At 31.0% G+C, this 20,927-nt stretch overlaps 2 protein-coding genes across 3 annotated transcripts; both read right to left on the bottom strand.

The window, feature by feature from the left end:
- Positions 1–911: 911 nt before the first annotated feature.
- Positions 912–5,990, bottom strand: LOC113872210 (monothiol glutaredoxin-S10). 2 transcript variants are annotated; one of them, XM_027509577.1, is made up of 5 exons: positions 5,619–5,990; positions 5,462–5,535; positions 5,273–5,347; positions 1,986–2,012; positions 912–1,331 (listed from the first exon to the last, which is right to left on the bottom strand). In XM_027509577.1, exons 1-5 carry the CDS (start codon positions 5,882–5,884, stop codon positions 1,255–1,257), a joined length of 519 nt encoding a protein of 172 aa, XP_027365378.1. In that variant the 5' UTR covers positions 5,885–5,990; the 3' UTR covers positions 912–1,254. The 2 variants fall into 2 exon arrangements, with proteins under 2 accessions (XP_027365378.1, XP_027365379.1); XM_027509578.1 differs by lacking the exons at positions 912–1,331; positions 1,986–2,012 and adding an exon at positions 2,070–3,229 and having other exon boundaries at positions 5,619–5,963.
- Positions 5,991–15,132: 9,142 nt separating this feature from the next.
- LOC113873204 (probable indole-3-pyruvate monooxygenase YUCCA8) lies at positions 15,133–19,287 on the bottom strand. Its single transcript, XM_027511235.1, has 3 exons — positions 18,418–19,287; positions 17,940–18,311; positions 15,133–17,490 (listed from the first exon to the last, which is right to left on the bottom strand). Exons 1-3 carry the CDS (start codon positions 19,087–19,089, stop codon positions 17,263–17,265), a joined length of 1,272 nt encoding a protein of 423 aa, XP_027367036.1. The 5' UTR covers positions 19,090–19,287; the 3' UTR covers positions 15,133–17,262.
- Between the last annotated feature and the right edge of the window lie 1,640 nt (positions 19,288–20,927).

Here is a 20,927-nt window from a genome sequence, read left to right as displayed (position 1 = left end):
CAGCAAATTTCCTAGTGCTTGGACAACTGGTTTAGCCAATACTTCTGTTTCAAGGATGCAGTTTTACATATCAACCATCATTCAATGTGCAGAGTGTTAACTGCACTATCATATGTGATTTAATTGGGTGTCCAGCACTTTCATCAGTTGAACTAAAATCGCCTTTTCTTTCAATTATTACAAGTTTACAAGCTATAGATGGAGGAGTCAATAAGCCAATAGTGGTTTTCGTCTTCCAACAAAATGAAGATCTATGACACATGGTTCTGATAGCACCCTACCAATTTTTTGCGTGCTATGTCTCAAGTTATGGATGACAAGCATATGTGCATGACCGAAGTGTTTAGACAATCATACAAAGGAGGTTTAATTCTATGTAACTCAAGAAGAGCATGAGAAGGCCACAAAGGAGGCAAGGGTAATTTGGTGGAAATCTTAACCTTGAAAAATAATTCTCGCAGTTTCCAGAAGCTTACCAAGGTCAGCAAGTCAGGACATGCCTCAAGCATCAAAAGACACTTACAGATGTATTTAAAAATCACCTATCAAACGTTTAAACTATAAATTTGATCATGCAAGTTGTTGACAAAAACTAAAAATAAATTATATTGATAAATTATACAAAAAGAAATTATTAAAATAAGTTTAAAAAGCTTGTTGAAATAAGTTTTAAAAAAACTTATGAAAGTTATTTTTATAAGCTCTATCAAACACAGTTTTAATACTTCTAAACATATGTCCCTGAACATAAGTTTGAAAAACTGTATTTTAATATGAAACGCCAATTGTTTCCCTGGCTTGCTCGTTTAGATTTATAATTCCAAGAATGCGGGGCTTTCAAGACAAACCCTCCGAATCATGAGGAGAAGTATGCCAATTACAAACAAAAGACGGGAATGACCATCTTATAAAGTACACCTTGCTAATATCTGACCTCTCAATTATCACAAAGTTAAATTTACAAGCTTACAAAAAGTTATCTCGAACTTGACATGCAACAAATAATGAAAGATTTACGGGTACCCCATGTCATGTGCTTTGAGCATTAAAAGATTTTGAAGCAAATATAGGGTATCGATTGTTGATACATCCAGGTACAAAAGCAAGTTGCAACTTTTAGTTCTGTAACCCTTATCAATGTGCTCTTATTTCTTTCAATCAACATTCGTGACAAACATTGAGAGAACTGCATTGGCCTACAAAATAACAGATTGATAATGGGATCAGGATCCCTTTAGGATGACAGTCAATCACTTAGCTCTCTGGTTTTTTGGCATTAGCTTCTGTTAGCAAATGTTCAAGTTCTCCTTTCCGGTATAACTTCAGTGTTTCTGCATGAGTAAGAAAATAATGTTAGACAAAAGGAGAAAACGAAGAAATTGCATTGTTAGATTTTTATTAAACTGTATCATGTTAAATTTCTTGAAACTTCAAGAATACCAACTTTCATAATACAACAATAACAACTAAACCTTATCTCACTAATTGTGGTCAATTACATAGATCACACAGCGCTATTAAACTCAGTCAAAAACTAAATTTGATAAGATACTGAGTAGGGGCAATAGTATCATTAGTTGAAGGGCCCACCTTCTTCCTCCTTGTGTAAACCTGCCACACCTTGGGCCTCACTAATTCTCCTTCTACAGGTCCATCACTCTCTTTTATACTACCACCCCTACTCAGTATCCTATCAAAATTCTTTGATGTATTATTTATCATTAGATCTCTTTTAATAATTTCCTCTAAAATTCTTTTGAATTTCTCTCTACTCCTTTTCCTCGGACTAGAATACCAAGTTCATATAGGTAGTAAATTTACATTTGCAGTTATAGATATTTAAAAGTAAAAGCAGAATGGTAAAAAAAAATGTAAAGATAAATATCACTCCAATCATTGAGGAAAAAAATGATGTGTTGAACTGTGGAGACATTCTCAATCAGACAATCAAGAATCTAAAAGACAATTAAACTAGGAAAATGTACCTGTACAGCCGCCAATGTGTTTGCCACCTGCAATGAAGAAGAAAAACTTCAGGATATGTTCTAAATTGTTCTGTTCAAAAGATGAAATTGAAAACAAGGTAGTAGATTTTTGTGTTTTAGGGAAATTATAGTAAGATAATATAAGGATCCAATACATTGTTCATGCATGAAAAGATGTGTTTTGAAAAAGCTTAAATGTCTGAGGAGTTACTAAGGCAACATTCTTCACAGTAAGGACTTTGTAGTTAGATGGAAAAAATGGATATCAGATTCTCTAAAATTGTAATAAAATAATAATCTTGTCACCTTGGTAGTAGCAGATTAGTTGGAAACCTAAAACTGATGGTGGATTGGGCTAGGGAAATTTGACGTCTGAACTTATGCGTTGGAAATTAAATGGCTGTGGGCATTGGGCTCTCCTGAATAGACTACTCCTTTTTGGCACCCAGTTGTTTAGATTAAATAAGTGCATGGTTTAGATGAAAATGGATGTGATCCCAACCTAATGATTCATCATTCATGTAACATTGTAACTAACTCCAATCCCTGGGAGTTTATGTTTCCAGGTAGGGATCCTTTTAGATTGTCTGATTTTCATTAGCTGGGAGACAATACATGAATTTTTTAGAGGATAATTGGGTTGGAAATGTCACCTTTTTAAAGGCTTTTCCTCAGGGTTCCCACAAAAACTGAGACTTTGTCTTTGGTAAAAACTTGGATGATAGAGATCTGAAGGATCACTGAGCAATTCCAATGAGATTTCGTTCTTGAACAAAAATCAACTTTGGTTTATTTCATCTATCCTGTGATTGAAAGAAACGGGGGATACACATAATATCATGATTTTGAATCTAAAGAATTCAAGAAATGGCAGATCTATGTACTCCATTGATAACCAAGCCAGATCTGGAGTATCACAAGGGATTTTTCATTTCTATTGATTCCTTTGGATTTGATTGAAAACAAATTTTGAATATGGTATTCAACTTTGAGGATGAATAAAAAAAATCGTAATTGGTTCTATTCTACCTCCTCTTCTTTATGAATAGAAAGAATCTTGTTATCAAAGGATCATAAACACAAACCGTTATGCTGCTTGGACCTGCTCACTTTTTTCCTCCTTCACAAATTCATGTGGAAATCCATGGTTGTTTTAAGGGATTTTCTATCTCATTTGCAAAGAGATTGTGCAACCTTGGTGCATTATTAGTTTTTTCCTTCCCTACTTTTGTCATTTTTGTCATCTGTGCAATTTAAGAAGATACCTTATCCTTGCATGATTGTGATAGTTTCTCTTCTCTCAAATATAATTTCATTTTTATTTAAAAGAAAAAACAATGAACACTCTCACAGCTGAACTTACACCTCTCTCTCTTCTGGCATAAACATAAACTTTTAGTTTCATAAATCATTATGTACTAAGCATATTCAACATGTCTTCAAGCCATATAAGTGCTTATTAGAAGTCTATATATCATACCATATAGTTTTCAAGTTAGACCTTATACCTATGAAGTACTGACTCTGACACGGACACTGGACACGACACGGACACTGGACACTAGACACTAGACACGACACGGACACCGGAACAAGGCTAATGTCTAAAATATAAGACACTGCGACACCGCTTATATATAAATATATAAAATTAAATATAATTAGCATGACAAGGATTAACGTTGCTTGGAGAAAGAATGATGAGCGGTGATGAAAAAACTCGAACGGCAAGCCAAGGACAAGAAAAATGTGAGAGAACCAACACAGAGAATAGAAAGCAAACATGTGGAAGAAGAATAAGAAGAAAGGAGGGAGTTTTAAAGATTTTTTAATTTTTTTAACTTTTAAAAAAAAATTTATTTTGATTTTTTTTTTCTGGAGTGAGCCGCTTTGGAGCAGTGTCTTCGATCTGCAACTGTGTCTGTGCCGTGTCGCAGCCGGAAAATTCATTTTAATTTTTGGACACTTGTAAAACAGTGTTGGACATGTGTCAGAGTAGTGTCCAGGGGTGTTAGTGTTGTATTCGTATCCGACACCGGGACTCTTCTTCATCTTGCAACGTCAGTACTTCATAGCCTTATACTATATAGCAGCCAAAGTTGAACATAAACAAGTCTTGCCATATCAATAAATTTCTCATAACCTAATGGGCATGAGTGAAATAGAGAAGCAGATAAACTTGTATTCTAATTTCTTTAGAATCTTGAGTTAAAATTAGAGTTGATATTTCATGCAAGGAACAAAATTTTATCAGATCCCAAATTAAAGTTTTCACTCTTTTTAAAAAACAATCTGAATCACAAACAAGAAATGCAAAAACTGAGGAGCAGTAATCTATGGATGCCCACATCATCTCCTCACTCAAGAAGAATTAACAATCTCAAGACATGCAGCTATCCACCAGTCAATAATATATGGATCTGATGGCTCCCCTACAATATCAGACTTTTCCAGGCGCCCACTGTGTGGGTAAAATTAAATCAAATTGCAATTTAAACTGTACCACAGCGCACTAATGAAGATGCCTAAGTAGAAAGCTTAACATAACAAAAACTGAGGCAATAAACAGCAAGTACGACCAGCAAGAAGTCTTGGCACCCAAAACTACAACTGGAATGCATGCTATCATGCACCAGCCAAGCATTTACTCCCTCACTTCACAACTAAGTTCTCTAAGAGGTTTTCTGATTCCGATTATCTTATTACATGAAACCAGCCTAATAAAAAGCTTGTAGGAGTTTGGTATCTGTTGTATCAAATTGAGTGGAATTTTTCAAATACCTCATCCTCTCCCATGTATCACCATGTGTGCAAGTCTGAAAAATATTTCCTTTTCTCCTCTGTTTAATGTCTACATTCCCCCCCTCAACAACATGATTTCAGTATGCTCCAGAGGGGAGGGCACGTCAACTAAGGGGCTTATCAACAGAAAAATAAAAATCCACCAGCAGTAACAAGGAAACAACATTAAAAAATGCTAGAGGCATAAATATTTAGGGTGCATTTGGATACCCAGTTTATTTAAGCACTTATTCAATAAGCTCTTTTTAAACGATGATTTATGTTATAAATTTAACAATGAAACTTATTAAGTTCAAAATAACATATTTCCATAAGCCATACCCAGCAGTTTATTGAAATAAGCTGAAAACGTTTTATTAGAGTCATAAATTATTTTCTATGAATTCTTCAAAAACTCTTCCACACAGCCCTTCATTGACTAGAAATCATTTACGCTTTGTATGAGTATGATTACGTAAGAATAATGCAACAGAGACAGTACTTACCAATAAATACATTTGGCACAGTGTATTGCCCCGTGATCCTCTCCAACACCTTCTGCAACTGTGGCCCTTGAGGACCTAAAGAGAATAATAAAGTAAGTGATATACTGCAACAGTAAGACTATAAGATTCACTAGTGATATAATTAGGGTTGAATGAAACTGAAACAGAGAAAGAGTTGAATCGAAATACCCATTTCGTCCAATTCTAAGACGAAAGGGTCAACGCCGAGCCTCTTGAACAAGGATTTGACCTCGGAAGAGTACCTTGGAAGCAAAAGAGGGAAAAGATAAGGGAATGCAGAAGCAGAAAGAGTGAATGAAAAGGGTAAGATTAGTCAGTGACATACGAACACCACGTTTTTGAGTAAACGACAACGGGATTCTCAACCACGGTTTTCTTAATGGTGTCTTCGAGGCGAGAGCCAAACGAGGAAGAGGAAGAGGAAGAGCAGGCCCGAACCCGAACAGAGGTGGGTCTGCATCTCGGGCTCGGGCGTGGGCTTGGGCTTACAATGATGCGGGAAATGGGGAGGGAGGAGAGTGTGTGAGAAAAAGAAGGTTTCTTGAAGTTTGAGAGAGGAAGAGAGAGAGCGTTCCCTATTGCCATTGACATTGCTATTGCTTCTGCGATTCAGATTGTTAAGGTATCGTTTTGCAATGCTATGATAACTAACTAAAAGGAAGCACTTGCTTCACCATCATTTGCTTGCTTCCCTCATAATGAATTTAATTTTACTTTTCTTAAGATAATGAATTCAAATACACAACCCATTGCGGATACGTTATTCATAATATAATACTATAATTATTAATTATAAAATACAAAATAATTTTATAAAATTTTTATAATAATATTTAAATTATTTTAAAATTTAAAATTAATTAATACATACAAATTATTACTAGTAAAAATTAATTATTTATAATTAATTATTTTCTTTTCTTAAACGTTGTAAGAATAAATGTATTAATATATTAATATTAAAATTATAAAAAAATATATAAAAATATTAATCGTATTAACTTAAAATTTAAAATAAACTATTAATATTAAAATTTAAAATTGTCATAAATTTTGTAAGAATAAATGTATTAATATATTAATATTAAAGTTAAAAAAATAAATAAATATATTAATTGCACTAAATTAATATTAATTATTATTTATTTTATTGTTTTATTATCTTTCAAACATATAAATTCATTAATTTTTTTTCATTCATTCTATTATTTTTTATTAATTAAATATTAATTATTAGTTTTTAATAATTAAATTTAAAGTAAACTACTAATATTAAAATTTAAAATTGTCATAAATTTTACAATAATAAATGTATTAATATATTAATATTAAAATTAAATAAATAAATATGTTAATTATACTAAATTAATATTAATTATTATTCATTATATTGTTGTATGACCTTTTAAATATATAAACTTATTAATTCTTATTCATTTATTCTATTATTCCTTATTAATCAAATATCAATTATCAGTTTTCAATAATAAAATTTAAAATAAATTATTAATATTAAAATTCAAAATTGCATTAAACTTTATAAAAATAAATGCATTAATGTTAATATTAAAGTTATAAAAAATTATATAAATATGTTAATTGTACTAAATTAATGCAATTGTGAATACAAATTTCAAAACTCGTCTACATTTATATATAAGTTTTTTCTTTAAAAAAATATTATTATTTGTAATAAGATAACTTATACAAGTGGTGCTTACCATGTTAAAAGAATGTTTGATCTTTAAGTATTAAAATAAAATATTAATTTTAACTTAATGAATTATATAAATAGTTTATCTATAATATATGCGTGCACTATACACAAAGTTAATTAGATCAACATTATCAACAAATCTTTTAACATTGTATGAAACTCAATTAGCATATAAATTTGCTTGAACAATTTCAACTTTGAATAGAAAGAACTTGACAATATTACATCAATCTCTGGAGAAAATTCACTACTCACATTTGTCTATAAGAGTAAAAAATTATTTTAAAAATATTATAGATTAAAACAAATATAAATAATTAAATGAAACCAATATCAACACAACTCACCTTTAGTCATTTCTGTTTTTAATTGTTTTGTAAATTTTTCAATGAATTATGATAGTGGATTTTTAAATATTGTAAAAGAAGCAGATTTAGTGAGATTCATACCATTAACATGCGGCTTAAGCTACAAAAAAGAATTGGTTATAAATACACTAAAAATTTTACTAAATTAGTTTTAAATGAAATAATTTATAAGTAGTAATATTTGTACCTAAGAGTATAAATGATATAACTCGGACAATTTTCATAAAAAATTATGTCAATTTTTTTCGGCTTCTTGAAACACTTATTAATAATAACAACTTTGTTTTATTATAAGCATTTGATATGCCTAAAATTTCTGAAAGAACCATGAGATATAGTTTGTTAATAATAATAACTATTATACAAATTAAAAAGAGTTCAATGTAAATAAAGAAACATACCATTAAATATTTTATTTTATATAATTAAATAACCACATTAGGTAAATTATTAGAATCTTCACTATTTGTAAAATTAAGTGTTGATAAGAAAACTCCTCCTATAAAGTGCAAACAATTCTTTGATTCCTATCAAACAAATTTAATATAATATAACCTTTAATTAGTATAAAGTAATCAAAGGAGGAAAATAAATAACAAATATTTTAGCCATTAAAATATGTTTTAAAATACTACTCACTCTAAGTCTTTGAGAACTAAATCAATATGTTTGATCTTCTTTCCATTTTTCTTTGTGTGATTGAGATTATATTTCTCAACTACATGACCGATAACATCTAATTGAACACGCATTAAATATTCTTTTAAAATATTAAAGTAACATATAAGATCAAATATAAAAGCGATCAAATATAAGAAGAAGAAAAAAAGAACTCACCAATTAGATAGAGTTCATCCAACCTACTTAAAACTTTTGAAAATATAACAAAATCAAAACAGTTAAAAGAGATGTTATCATATTTGACCTTTGAAACTTTTGTGGTTGCCATCAAATTTAACCTTAATTTGTGTTTAGTGATTCACAACTTCTTGTTAAGAGTAATCACCATGAAATTTTTCTTGATATACATATTGTCTTCATGCAATAGTTTTTCATAAAGTGATATAATATTTTTTCTAATAGTACAACAAATCCTTGAATTTTGAAATAATGAGAGAAGAGAAGATGAATGAATTAAATTAAATAATAAATTTTTTTTATGCATTTAGACTAAAGAAATTTAACAACTTCACCTTTTCATCGGTCAAAATCATGTCCATGCTATTAACTTGACTTTTATTTTTAAACTCAAAAGAAAATCACAAACCAATGATTTGAACTATTATCTTTCAATCCACCTTCTCACATCATATTTTATAAAGTATTGAAATCGCATGTGCCATTTTGTAAAAATATTATTTTAAACAAACAACTTGTACTCACCCTTATATATACTAAATAAAATATAATTTATTTCTCTTTGTTAAATATTTTACTTTTGTCCATGTAGCTCTCGTGCACCATTTAATTGTATTTACAACATTAAAATTATTTGATTATACATAACATATTAAAATATAACATGCACAACCTTTCAAATATATAAACCCATATTAATTCTTATTCATTCTATTATTTCATGACCTTTTGAATATACAAATCTATTAGTTTTCAAGAATAAATGCATTAATATATTAATATTAGAGTTACAAAAAATGGATAAATATGTTAATTGCACTAAATTAATACAGTTGTAAAAACAAACTTTTTTTCAAAAACTAGAATAAATTGCATTAATATGTTAATATTAAAGTTACAAAAGAATGAATAAATAAGTTAATTGCACTAAATTAATATAGTTGTGAAGACAAACTTTCTTTCAAAACTCAGAATAAATGCATTAATATGTTAATCTTAAAGTTAAAAAAAGGGGTAAATATGTTAATTGCACTACATTAATGCAATTGTGAAGGAAAACTTTTCTCCAAAATTCATTTACTTTTATATACATAAAGATAAAGATTTTAGTTTTATATCATTGTTTTATATATTATCAATGCATGAAGGTAGGATGGCTCCATCAATTTTTTTTTAAACATCAACCTTAAGGATAAATTTAGAGTAAAAAAACACTCTCACTTATTATAATTCTAAAAAAAATTAATAATATATATTAACAAATTATTAATCCAATTTTAATGTACAATTTGATCTTTTCAAAAGTCTGCAAGTTATTTCTAAGAACATTACTTAATAGAATTAAATATTTAACTAATATTTAATACAATGTTATTAAAGAAATTATTATTTCATTGAAATCAAAATTATCCATCAATGTTAGGTCTAAAATTTAAAACTATTTTTAAAATTAATTAAAGCAATATATTAGAACTACTATTATATATTTATTTGTAATTTATTTTCCTAATTTTGAGATAAAAAAATATTTACTAATTTTTTGTTTGTTATTTTAATTTTACGATATTAGAACTGATTTATTTATTTTTTTATCAAAATTATTTCATAAGTATTATACGTGTATAAGATAATTAATCTCTTTATTAATAAAGGTATTTAAAAGTAGTGTGTATTTAAAATTTTAATTTTGTTATAAACATCTTTGCTTATATAAAATTTATAATATAATATATTTATATTATTTTAAAATAATTTATGATTCGGGCTTTTCCCCTCTTTAATAGCAATTTTTTAATAATTTTTTTAAATTTTTTATTATTTTAATAATATTATTTTTGTAGTTATAGAATTAAGTTAAAATATTTTATTAAAATTTAATATTTTAATTTTATTATGTTATTATTATTATTATAATATATCTTTTAAAATAAAATACTAGTCCTATAGTAGTTAATATTTATGATAACTTTTATGTCGGTAACTATGTTTTATTCAAATAGTTAAATAAATAATACAGTTATTAATTAGGAAAAAGATGAATCATAATAAGATGCTGAACTTTTTTTAGTTGAAAAATATTTCCTCTTAGTATTTTTTATATGCTATTTAATAATATTTATTTTTAAAAAAATATTAATGATTGATTTTATTTTTAGATACATCTTTGTAGCTATTAAACTTTAGAGTGATTGACACAGTACATCAAAGTTAAATTTATATTTGAAAAATATTTTTAAACTTTAACCAACATGAGTGATAAAAAAATAATCAACTTTTAAGTAAAGTAATTTTGTGAATTACACACGTATATTTTTTTATAATATAAATAAATATTAACTATAAGATAACATATATACACACGTGTGTTTAATTTAGTTAGAGTTTGACATACATAATCATCCATATAAAATTACAAAATTTAATGCTTATATTTATTATAATTATATTCTAAAAATAATTACTAAGCAGAATAAGTGAATCCTCCCTTTTATATACACATACCTAAGTGAATTCTAAAAATCAATTCTCCATGCATCTGTTGGGCTTCTTCCATGTTATCATGTGTAGCATAAAAGCCCCGAGATCCATCATAACATGCATCTTTTGTAGGCTGTTTTAGTTTGGTCCATCAAAGAAAGCCCATTTCTCGCTCCTTTGATTTGACATCTTCCAAGGGTGGTTCTTTTTAGATCCACTCACAACACTTCAAAAGCTTTTGACTAGTTCCCAAAGAAGATGAAAACAAAGAAAAGAAAAGTCCAAATGAACTTAGACATGGGCAAGAACCAACATGACCCCAAAAAGATTAAACTTGTGGATAGAAGGTCGTTCATGTACATACATCACAAGTCACAACTCCTATTATCTTTTATACGTCCAATCTAAGACTTTTTTCTTTCACATTGTCATGCATTCACCCACACAAATGTGAACAATCCTAACGGGCCACAACCATATATGGTCTCAACTAGCCCGTATAGTCATTTCAAACGAGCTGGTGTTTCACATGCCACTGTTTTGGTACTATCAATTCTTTGTTTGTTCTATTGGGAATCTCCTAGTGATAGCATTAATGCTGCCCCGAAAAAGGTTAAGTCATGATACGGTTCATTGTCCATAAGGAACAAATTAAAAGCGGTGATCAAGGTACTTGTCTTCATAATGGATAACAAACTGTTTTATTTTTGGTCAACCAAAAATTGCTAGTAGCTCACTTGCTACATTCCATCATTATTCTCTCCTTTTATTTTCCCTAACTAACACTCATAAAATTAATCACACTTTTTTTTTTAGTCTAGACCATGAATATCTTTTATGGATCCTGTTCAAATTTGATAGAACTAATGTGAATAGGAAAATTTTTTTTGCAAATATTTAACGCAGTTGCATGTTTAAGGACTCCAACTTAAGAATATTAGTTAAATTGAAACAATCTCCGCTAATTGATGCAGTCAATAGTATTAATCAAACTCTTTGTTGATTGCATTGTGGCATTTCACTACGGCTTGACTATTTCCATTTTCAACAATTTGAAAAGGATTTAAATGTCAGTCCTAGTGTCTTGTCAACCAAGGCACCATCTATCTTAGTCATGTAGCTGGTTGGTTTTGGAATCAGATTTCAAATTTGCACTTAATCATGAACTCTCAGCTTGTGTATATGGTCCACTCTTGCAAAACTTAATTTGAGATAACATTACATTGTGATGGTAATGTGGTATCATTGTCCTCTAGTGAACATTAGGGTGGACTGACAACTAGGCGTGCCTGATTGGAGGAGGCACCCTTGGGATGAGAAGTACTGCTATTGTCTACCCAACATGTCATGAGACCATGTCTTTGTTGCTGACACTGTCTCCGATATTTAAGGATGTTTGGTTTGATCTGTCACATGAGGTTAGTAGAACTAGTCACGCTCTAGCTACTGACCACTCCCAAGTGCCAAAATCATGTTGCCTCATCAATTTATCTTTCGCTTCTAATGCAATTGGGAAATAGCCACACAGACAATCAAAAGTGCAGTCTTGAGCGGTGAAAATAAACTCAACAAACATTCTCAATGTAGTACAAATAGAAAACTTTCTCAATATGTTATACAATTGAAAGCCTTTCTAATTAAAAATATGCATCCTTCTAACAATTATTATTTCTCCAGGACGGATTAGCAGTGTGGATGTTAAATGGTTGTTGCCATTTTGTTGTAGAGAGGGATGCAATGCACACACAAGTCTGATTGAGTAATAGGAAACCATTTTATTATTTTGACAACTGAAAATTGATACCGTAAATAATTATTTTTATCTCTTAGTTACTTTTGATCAATTTTCTATACATGCATCCCAAAAATACATTTAAAAGTAAAGGAGACAACTAAAAAAGTTGTCCCCAAAATCTCTTCTCAAAAACATTATCGAATAGGAAAAGGATGAGTGAGTATAATCATTGAAGTATTTGGCAGTGACTTCAGAGAAAACACTTCAAAATTTTACTAGTATTGATTGTGAATCAAATAGTTTCTCTATATTAGAAGTTGAAAGTGTGCTTCAAAGACTGCCTTCCAGCAAAACATAATGAGTAGTACTTCAACAGTACTAAAGAGTACAAGACACACATACTCTTCAGACATAATTTAAAATTGTAGACTATATGGTGCTGCTGCTGCTGCAGTGTGTTCCTTCATGAAGCATACTGCATACACAGATCCTCAAATTTCTTTAAGAGAATGATTTTTCTCACACCAATAGTCCTCAACCCTTTACACACACAGTTGTGGTTTCATGGATTTTCTAAGGTCCACCTGCTCAAATCCATTATGGACATCACCATGTGAAGAGAACAAGTTTGTGTTTTTCACATCAGAAGCTATTATAATCTGAGTAAGGAGAAAAATGATGGGCCCTTGTGGTGAAGAAGAATAGTAATCATCCCATGTGTGCATTTTTAATGCTATTATCAGTGAATGTCTGCGATGAGAAGAGGTCAGAAACATGTAATAAAGCCATGATAAACAAGACAAATTGAAGCTGTTAAATGCAGTCCGGTTTGGATAAAACTGAATGTCTAACTGATTTTGGGTTGGTATGGTGAAGAATTTAGATGGGCCATTTAGTTCAAAATCTAACATAAATTTTGAGTCACTCAGCATGGGCACTCATATGGGCTGTTTCTACTTGCTATGTCCTGTTTGAGAAGGTGAACTAGGTCATATATCAACACTATCAAGCTTCTACACTGAGAATGAGAGAAGATTCTGTTTGTGGGGTCAAATATTTGAAGTATTTTGTGTTTACAGCGCATTCTTGTAAACATATTAAGACCTCATTTGAACATATCTCTCTCTCAGCAAAGACAAACATTTGTTAGTCGAGAACATTACATGTATGTGTCCATACTCCACACCGATGTTTTTTCATTTGTTATGTTTTGGTGTCGATGTTCCTTACTTATATGTTCTTTAATATGGATTCATGATAAATTTGTCTGAGGAAACTTTCTCCAGTTCAAATTGATTTATCCACATTTAAATACTTGACAAGGTCGCCAATTTGGTAATTGGAGTCCAGAAGGAAATGTGACAATTAAATAGCTACCTGGTAGATTGTTTAGAACATTTTCTAGATGATTATGTTGAACTCAATGAGATTGGCTTCATTTCAAGTTTCAAGGATAAGAAAGAACTCTGCTCCCTTTGACAAGGAAGATGTGTGAGTGCTAATCACTTAAAAAGCACAATGATTAGTATAGTGGTTCTTATCTGTTCCACTTTTGGTATTTAAATTTCTTGAAAACCGGTTGTACATGAACTTTCTTTGATTGATGCAATAGCATGTCCTGTAAGTAGATCCTAATAATGATAGAATACATATGCGCTTTTTATGGTTTTTTTCTTAATCCTCCGTGGAAGCAAGGGATTTTGTTTTATGTGCCATCAAATGCTTTGCAAAAGTACTAGACCCTTTGACAAATGCATGTTTCTGAAACGTTTTGATGATAATTGAGCAACGACTTAGACCAAGTTCAGTGAAGTTTCCAGGCAATAAATTTAAAGGACACAGGGTCTTCAATGTCAAATTAAAGCAATCCTTCATATCACATTAAGCTCAAATTTGGTTGTGAAAAATAAAAACAATATATATATATACACAATATTTTTAACTTAAAATTAAAAAAAATAAAGAAAATCTCTTACCAGACATCCTCTAAGTATAAATTAAAGAATTAATAAAAAAAATTAAAAATCACATTTAAAATATATTTAAAATTATTTAAAAAATATTAATAAATCTTTAATAAAAAATTTATTTTTATTTCCTTAATTAACTTTTTATCATTTTTCTAGCATTATTCGTACAACAGTGAAGAAAAGTGTTCCTAAACCAAGTAATTGAGAATCGGGTTAGGGTAATTGATTACCAAGTCCCTGTAACTTAACTATACCCATTTTTCTAATTTCTAAAGTGGATTATAAATACTATTTTCATTCTTATTTACTTATTCAAAGAAAGATAAAAGTTACACAAGTTAAGAATTTTAATTATTTTATTAAAATTACTTAATGAATTTCTTAACTTATCCTTTATTAATAGATTTGTTACATTTTCAGATCACTCAATTAGTATAGTTATAAATACTTTTTTATTATAACTTAAATTTTTATATGAAGAAAAAATATTAATAAAAACAACAATAAATAATATTTTTAATTTCTACGTATACATACAAATAAAAACATATTTTTCTTCTATGACTTCGGACTCTGAATGCACTCAACATTGTCAACAACTTCTTGGCAATCATTGATCGGTTTATTAATCTCTTCAATCATTCTTGCTTTGTTTTTCAAGCCTTGTTGAGATATCACAGAGCTTGTGAGATTAAACAATATTTTCTTTTTGTAAGTGCTGTAAGAGTATGAAGTATCTTCAAGATAGTTAAAAGTAACACATACTTTATAAGAGAGTCCAAGCACTAAAGTGTCATATTCTAAGAGTCTGAAGAGAGCCTTAAGTTATTGAGGTATCAAGCATTCGTTGAAGCTTAGAGTTTCAATGAACAAATCCCAGAGTTTACTTTTTCTTTCAATCTTAATTTAACTGAATTTATCATTCTTGGTAATTAATTGGAAAACTTGTGTGAGCAGAGTTCATCATTATCAACCTACTCAAGTGTTAGCTAGTGTTTGGATTGGCCTAGCTTATATGAAATTTCTTAGTCGGGCTTATTAAATTAGAGAATGTTTAATTGTTTATCTGATTAATTGCTACAAATTGTGTTAATTGTTGAGTTCGAATATCTGAGGGGTATATGACACTGATTGATTGAGTAAACGCAAAGCACTTTCAAAGTTTGAAGCTTTTACGGATTATATAGTCTTAAACTTATTAACTACTTGCATCTAAGTCATGTATCCTATAACTTTTAGGCCTTCTGTAAATTACTTAGGGGGTGTAATCATGCAGTGTATTTGGCCTATTTTTATGTTCATACCTCTCTCAAATATTGACTGTTTGTATCAGACTTTGATTTTAGTCCTTGATAGACATTTTTTTCATAAAAAACGGGTAAAATGCAGTTAGTTTAGTGCAAACACAGATTCTACCTGACCTAGTGCCAATGGTCAGAGTTTTAGGCCTTGAAATCAAGACCCAAATTTTTTATTTGGTTTTTCACAATTTTGGTCATAGTTTTATCACGTGATTTTAGAACCGAACCCAATTTCTTCCATAAAATTTTAAATCCGATAATGAAACTTAGGATTAATTATATTATATATAATTGATAATAAAAAAACAACTCACTCTTCACATAATAATTAGGTCCCAAGTTATGTGAACTGTATTGTAGTTAGGAATTATGCTTTACAGAAATGATTTGATTGCAATATACATTTAAGGGCTTTGTTGGTCCAATTAAGCTTTGAGCATGTGCATGGAGTGCAATAGTTGTTTGAATGACCTTATAGTTCTATATGTGGGTCAAACCCAATATAGCAATATAACTGTTATTTAAAAAGAATATTGTTATGTGGTCATCTTGGAATTGGCTTTAATTCATAAGGGAGAGGGAGAGATGTGATGAGGGCGATGGAGTTGAGTCCTACAAGTTGTCACAACATTGAAGCTGTGGGCCATTATAGGACACAACCTCTACTATTATGAGAAAAGACAACGTGAGTTAGAACATTTTATTTTCCTATGTGTTATATATGAACTGGATAATGATACATCACATTAAGATCCATCATAAGATACTCAACCCGGGGAGAGCAATTTTTGCATCAAATTTGTTGGGTAGCTGCTTTAAATCTCCACCAACAAGTTGAGAAAGTCTGTCATGAAAATTCTTCACTTAATTAGTCTCTATCTTATTGGAGAAAGTCTAATCGATGGAAGCAAAGAGGAAAGAAGGAAAAGGACTCAAAAATCTAAGATGAAGCCTAAAATGGAAACCTTCCTTTAGAGACCTTTATTGCTTTTCACTTCATCAAGTTTTGGGATTTCCATATCTAACCAAAAAATGTTGGCTGCAACCAAATATGGGCTCACCCAACCAACCTTTTATATTCGTCCTTGTGGACAATGTTTGTGAATGAAAGAATAGAACTTTCACCACTAATCACCGACATTTATAAGCCTATTTCCTAAAAGAAGGGGAAAAAAAAGACTATAAATCGAAAAAAAAAAGGGGGGTAAAGACAAGATAGAGAATTAAAGTGAAACTTAAACTGTATCATTTAACTTGATCAATGAATTGAAGTATGGTACATGTATAAGCTGTATGAATATAGGAAAAGAAATTGGTAAAAAGTAAAAAGCCTCATCATCCTTGGTGTTCAAAAGAAAGGCCCAAAAACACTAAGGTTAAAAACTTGGGCCTTGGGAGAGGGCTCTGTCTCTGTGCTTTTCTGTTATTTGTGTGTATATTCTTTTCTCTATATCTTTACAAAGATATTGTTATTTTGTTTATACACCAACAAATTTCTAGCTAAAAGAAACAGCACCGCTTGTATAGTTGTGTTATTGGCATTCAGAACTGGGAAATGCAACGTCTATGACAAGCATTGGTCCGTTGTTTCTTTTGCTTAGTCTCTTGTTTCCAGACTTGGCCAATATCTTGAGCAATTTTCATAGCATCAGATGAGGCACCAGAGAGCCCTCTCCTTGTGAACCCAACAGCATAAATCCCAGCATTTCCTTTCCAAGCATTAGGGAATGGTGACTTTGGAAATCCATTCTTGGAGAAAAATTCCCCTTCCTGCTCACAACGTAACCAAAATAACATTAGTTCTCTCCCCTATACCACAAGAAAAAAAATGCTAGTTACTATTGAAAAAGTCAATTATTTGAACAACTAAAAGTGAATACCATATAACATTAGTTATTTTTATTTCTCATTTATTTTTTATCCTCTTATATATCGGCATCCTAAAATGAGCTTTAAAGTAAAAGGGACAACTAAAATTATCATTTTTCAAAAAGATTATTGAACAAAGAAGCTTCTAAACTAAAACTTCCAAAAAAAGTATCTATATATGGGTGTTAGTTAAAAGGACAAAATCAATCTGCACCCAAAAAAGTTGTAATTATAATCATAAAAAAAATCCTGTAGATTGAAAAACTGTTGACACTAGACATGATTTGAAGGAAAATGTTCAAATAAGAGGATGGCATGAAGCAAAAAGCAGAATAGGAACAATTTTTCACCTGAAGCCAAGAAGGGACATTGCTGCGGTACCCAGTTGCAAGCACTACTGCCTCAACGTCTTGCTTTTGACCATTAACCAGCTCAACGCAGCAATTGGTGAACCTCTTAATTCCCGGCACCACTTTTATGTCACCGGATCTAATTTTCTCCAAGGCACCAATGTCCAAAACAGGGGTCTTACCCTTTGAGTTCTTCAACTCCAATGGACCCTCTAATGGCCTTTTGAGCCCAGACTTCTCAATGTTACCCAACACTATCCATGCCAACACCAATAGGATCTTGTCAACCACCCAAAGTGGCAACCATTGCATCATCAAAACAGCCAATTCAAATGTTGACTTCCCATAAATCTCTCTAGGCAACACATGAACCTGTCCAAACAAAAACAGAACAACCCCATTTAAACATCACCCTCAAAATTATAAACACTAATCAGTACCTTAAGAAATTAAATTTTTTTTTTTTATTAAGACTTACCGAGCTACGAACAACCATAGAGGGTAATGCACTGTGGTTACACAAATCAAGTGAGAGTTCCATGCCAGAATTGCCACAACCAACAACAAGAACTTTCTTTCCCTTGAATCTTTCCCCAGACTTGTAATCACAAGCATGAATGACATCACCTTTGAATTCACCCAATCCTTCAATATCAGGCATCACACACTCAGCATTCTCACCAGTGGCCACAACGAGCCACCTACAAATGTACTCAAACTCGTTTCTAGTGGACCCATTTGAAGAAACGGTCTTAACCCTCCACAATCCACTGGTTTCATCGTACCTTGCACACTGAACACACTCATTGAATCGTGGGTTGATCTCGAAGTGTCTTGCATAGGATTCGAGGTAGTCTATGAACTGTTTCTTTGTTGGGTATTCAGGGAAGTCTTCTGGAAATGGAAGCTTTGGTAGTTGGCAAAACTGTTTAGGAAGGTGAAGCTTTAACCTGTCATAGGTGCGTTTTTGCCATAGAGAGGCTATGCAATTTGCTCTTTCTAGAACCATGAAGGGTACCCCTTGTTCTCTAAGGCATGCTGCTGTGGCTAGCCCTGATGGACCTGCCCCTACGATCACAGGACCGTTGACCCAAATGCAACGCTTTGAGAACAAGTCCTCATGGTCAACCAGGCCTAACAAGTTCTCCATTTTGATTCACCCCTTAGAGTTTCTTTTGTTTATGGGTTTTGGCCTTTTGGGTTTGCTCAATATGTGAGAAAGATAGTGTTTTTGGTTCTTCGGAAATGAAGCGGTTTTGGTAGTTGAGAGGGAGAGGGAGAGAGAGAGAGAGATTTGAGGTTGAGAGGAACCAACTGTGTTAGAGGTTTGAGAATGTGAGTTTGGATTGAAAGGAGAGGGAGTTGAAGGAGCTTAAATAGGGGAATTGGCATGAGAAGTGCTTGTGACGGAAGTGGTGAGTTAATGCGTTTTCTCCCTTTGTTTTCATATCACTTTTTATTATTATTTTTTTGGTTAAGTGAATATTTTATAACATTATGTGTTGTGTCATTAATTTATTATTATATTGGATATTGAGTTAGGATTAGCATATTATTTGGTGAGGATTTATTCTTTCCTTGGAAAGTTTTCTTTCATCATCGCCGTTACAATCAAATCAACAATGGGTTTTTTATTTTCCTTCTCTCCTTTTTGATATAGAAATAAATATGAATTTTTGCAGCGCAAAAAATGATTAGTTAGGTAGCAATTGCGACGTAGATAGAGGAGTATGGGATTTTCATGCACTCAGTATCCCACCATGACATCTGTACAAACCAGTAATGGTCGATAAGGATCTGCTTCCTGAGAATTGACCAATTGGGCCAAACAGGGGTCAGTGTTTAAAGCATCAAAAGAAAAAGACCCAATTAGCAAATTACAAGGACAACAACCTCCAAATGTAATGCTATCCTCTAGGTAAGATGTATTCTGAGATTCTTTTGGTAAGAAATACATACAATATTCAACATGCTAATAGTGGTGAGCACTTAATCAAAAATCGATTCAAATTAATCTCATAAAACAAATTAAAATAGAGGGCCAGGTATATGGCTTTGCATGTAGGCGATTTAAAAAATGATTAAAGATAAATTTGAATTGGGAAGTGAGAGTTCGGCTAATTTTGATGTATAATATGACATAAATATTTATTGAGTCTCTTGGATTTTTATATTTTTGCTAAATAGTGGGCCTTAGTATTTTAAGTTAAGCATATTATCTCCCAATCTCCTCACAACCCTAGTTTTTGTCTCTCTTATTTCTCTTACGTTCTTTCTGTTCTCCAAAGCATCTATTGTTAACTATAATCATCTCTCTTTTTTTCTTTTTTTTGGTCTTAATCATTATGCGTGACTGGTAATTGCCTTAATTCATAAACATATTCTTTGATTTTTGTGAAAGTGAAAAGGCATGGAGAGTTCAATTATTTCTTCGACAATGGTTTGCATGGTGGTTGTGAACTATGGGTGATGACGGCTAATGGTGTAGTTTTGGAGAATGTATATGTCTCTCTTTTTATTATGGTTTGCATGGTATGGTAATTGTGAACAATGGGTGGTGAATATTAATGGTACAAATCTGGTAGATTTATGGCGACTGTAAAGCCTAACCTATTTTTACCCACTCACAAACCTATGGACTCGTAGTATCACTTGATTTACGTAAGTTTTCAAATCTAGATGAAAGCGGGTAAGAATACTCATACAATCAACTGTTTTTGGATTGAATGATTTTAGTCTAAAATCGACAAAATCTGATCGATGCTCTGTCTCACATGCAAAATCTTGAAGTGTAAAGTATATAATTATGAAACGACATAAAATAAATAAAATACATGCATACACACGTAGACATATAGTGTGTAACAAAAGAAAAAAACATGATCAACACAAAAGACCCAATAAAAAGCCTCATAAGCAAAATAACTAAATAAACAAGCAATCACTGTGATGAGTCGTTAGCATCTAAGGTTCACATAATAGTGAAAG

Source organism: Abrus precatorius, unplaced genomic scaffold (genome assembly GCF_003935025.1).
Source record: "Abrus precatorius isolate BTA unplaced genomic scaffold, Abrus_2018 Scaffold7, whole genome shotgun sequence".
NCBI classification, from domain to species: Eukaryota; Viridiplantae; Streptophyta; class Magnoliopsida; order Fabales; family Fabaceae; genus Abrus; species Abrus precatorius.
Note: the sequence above shows the minus strand (reverse complement) of the source record. Positions and strands in the feature narration are given on the sequence as shown.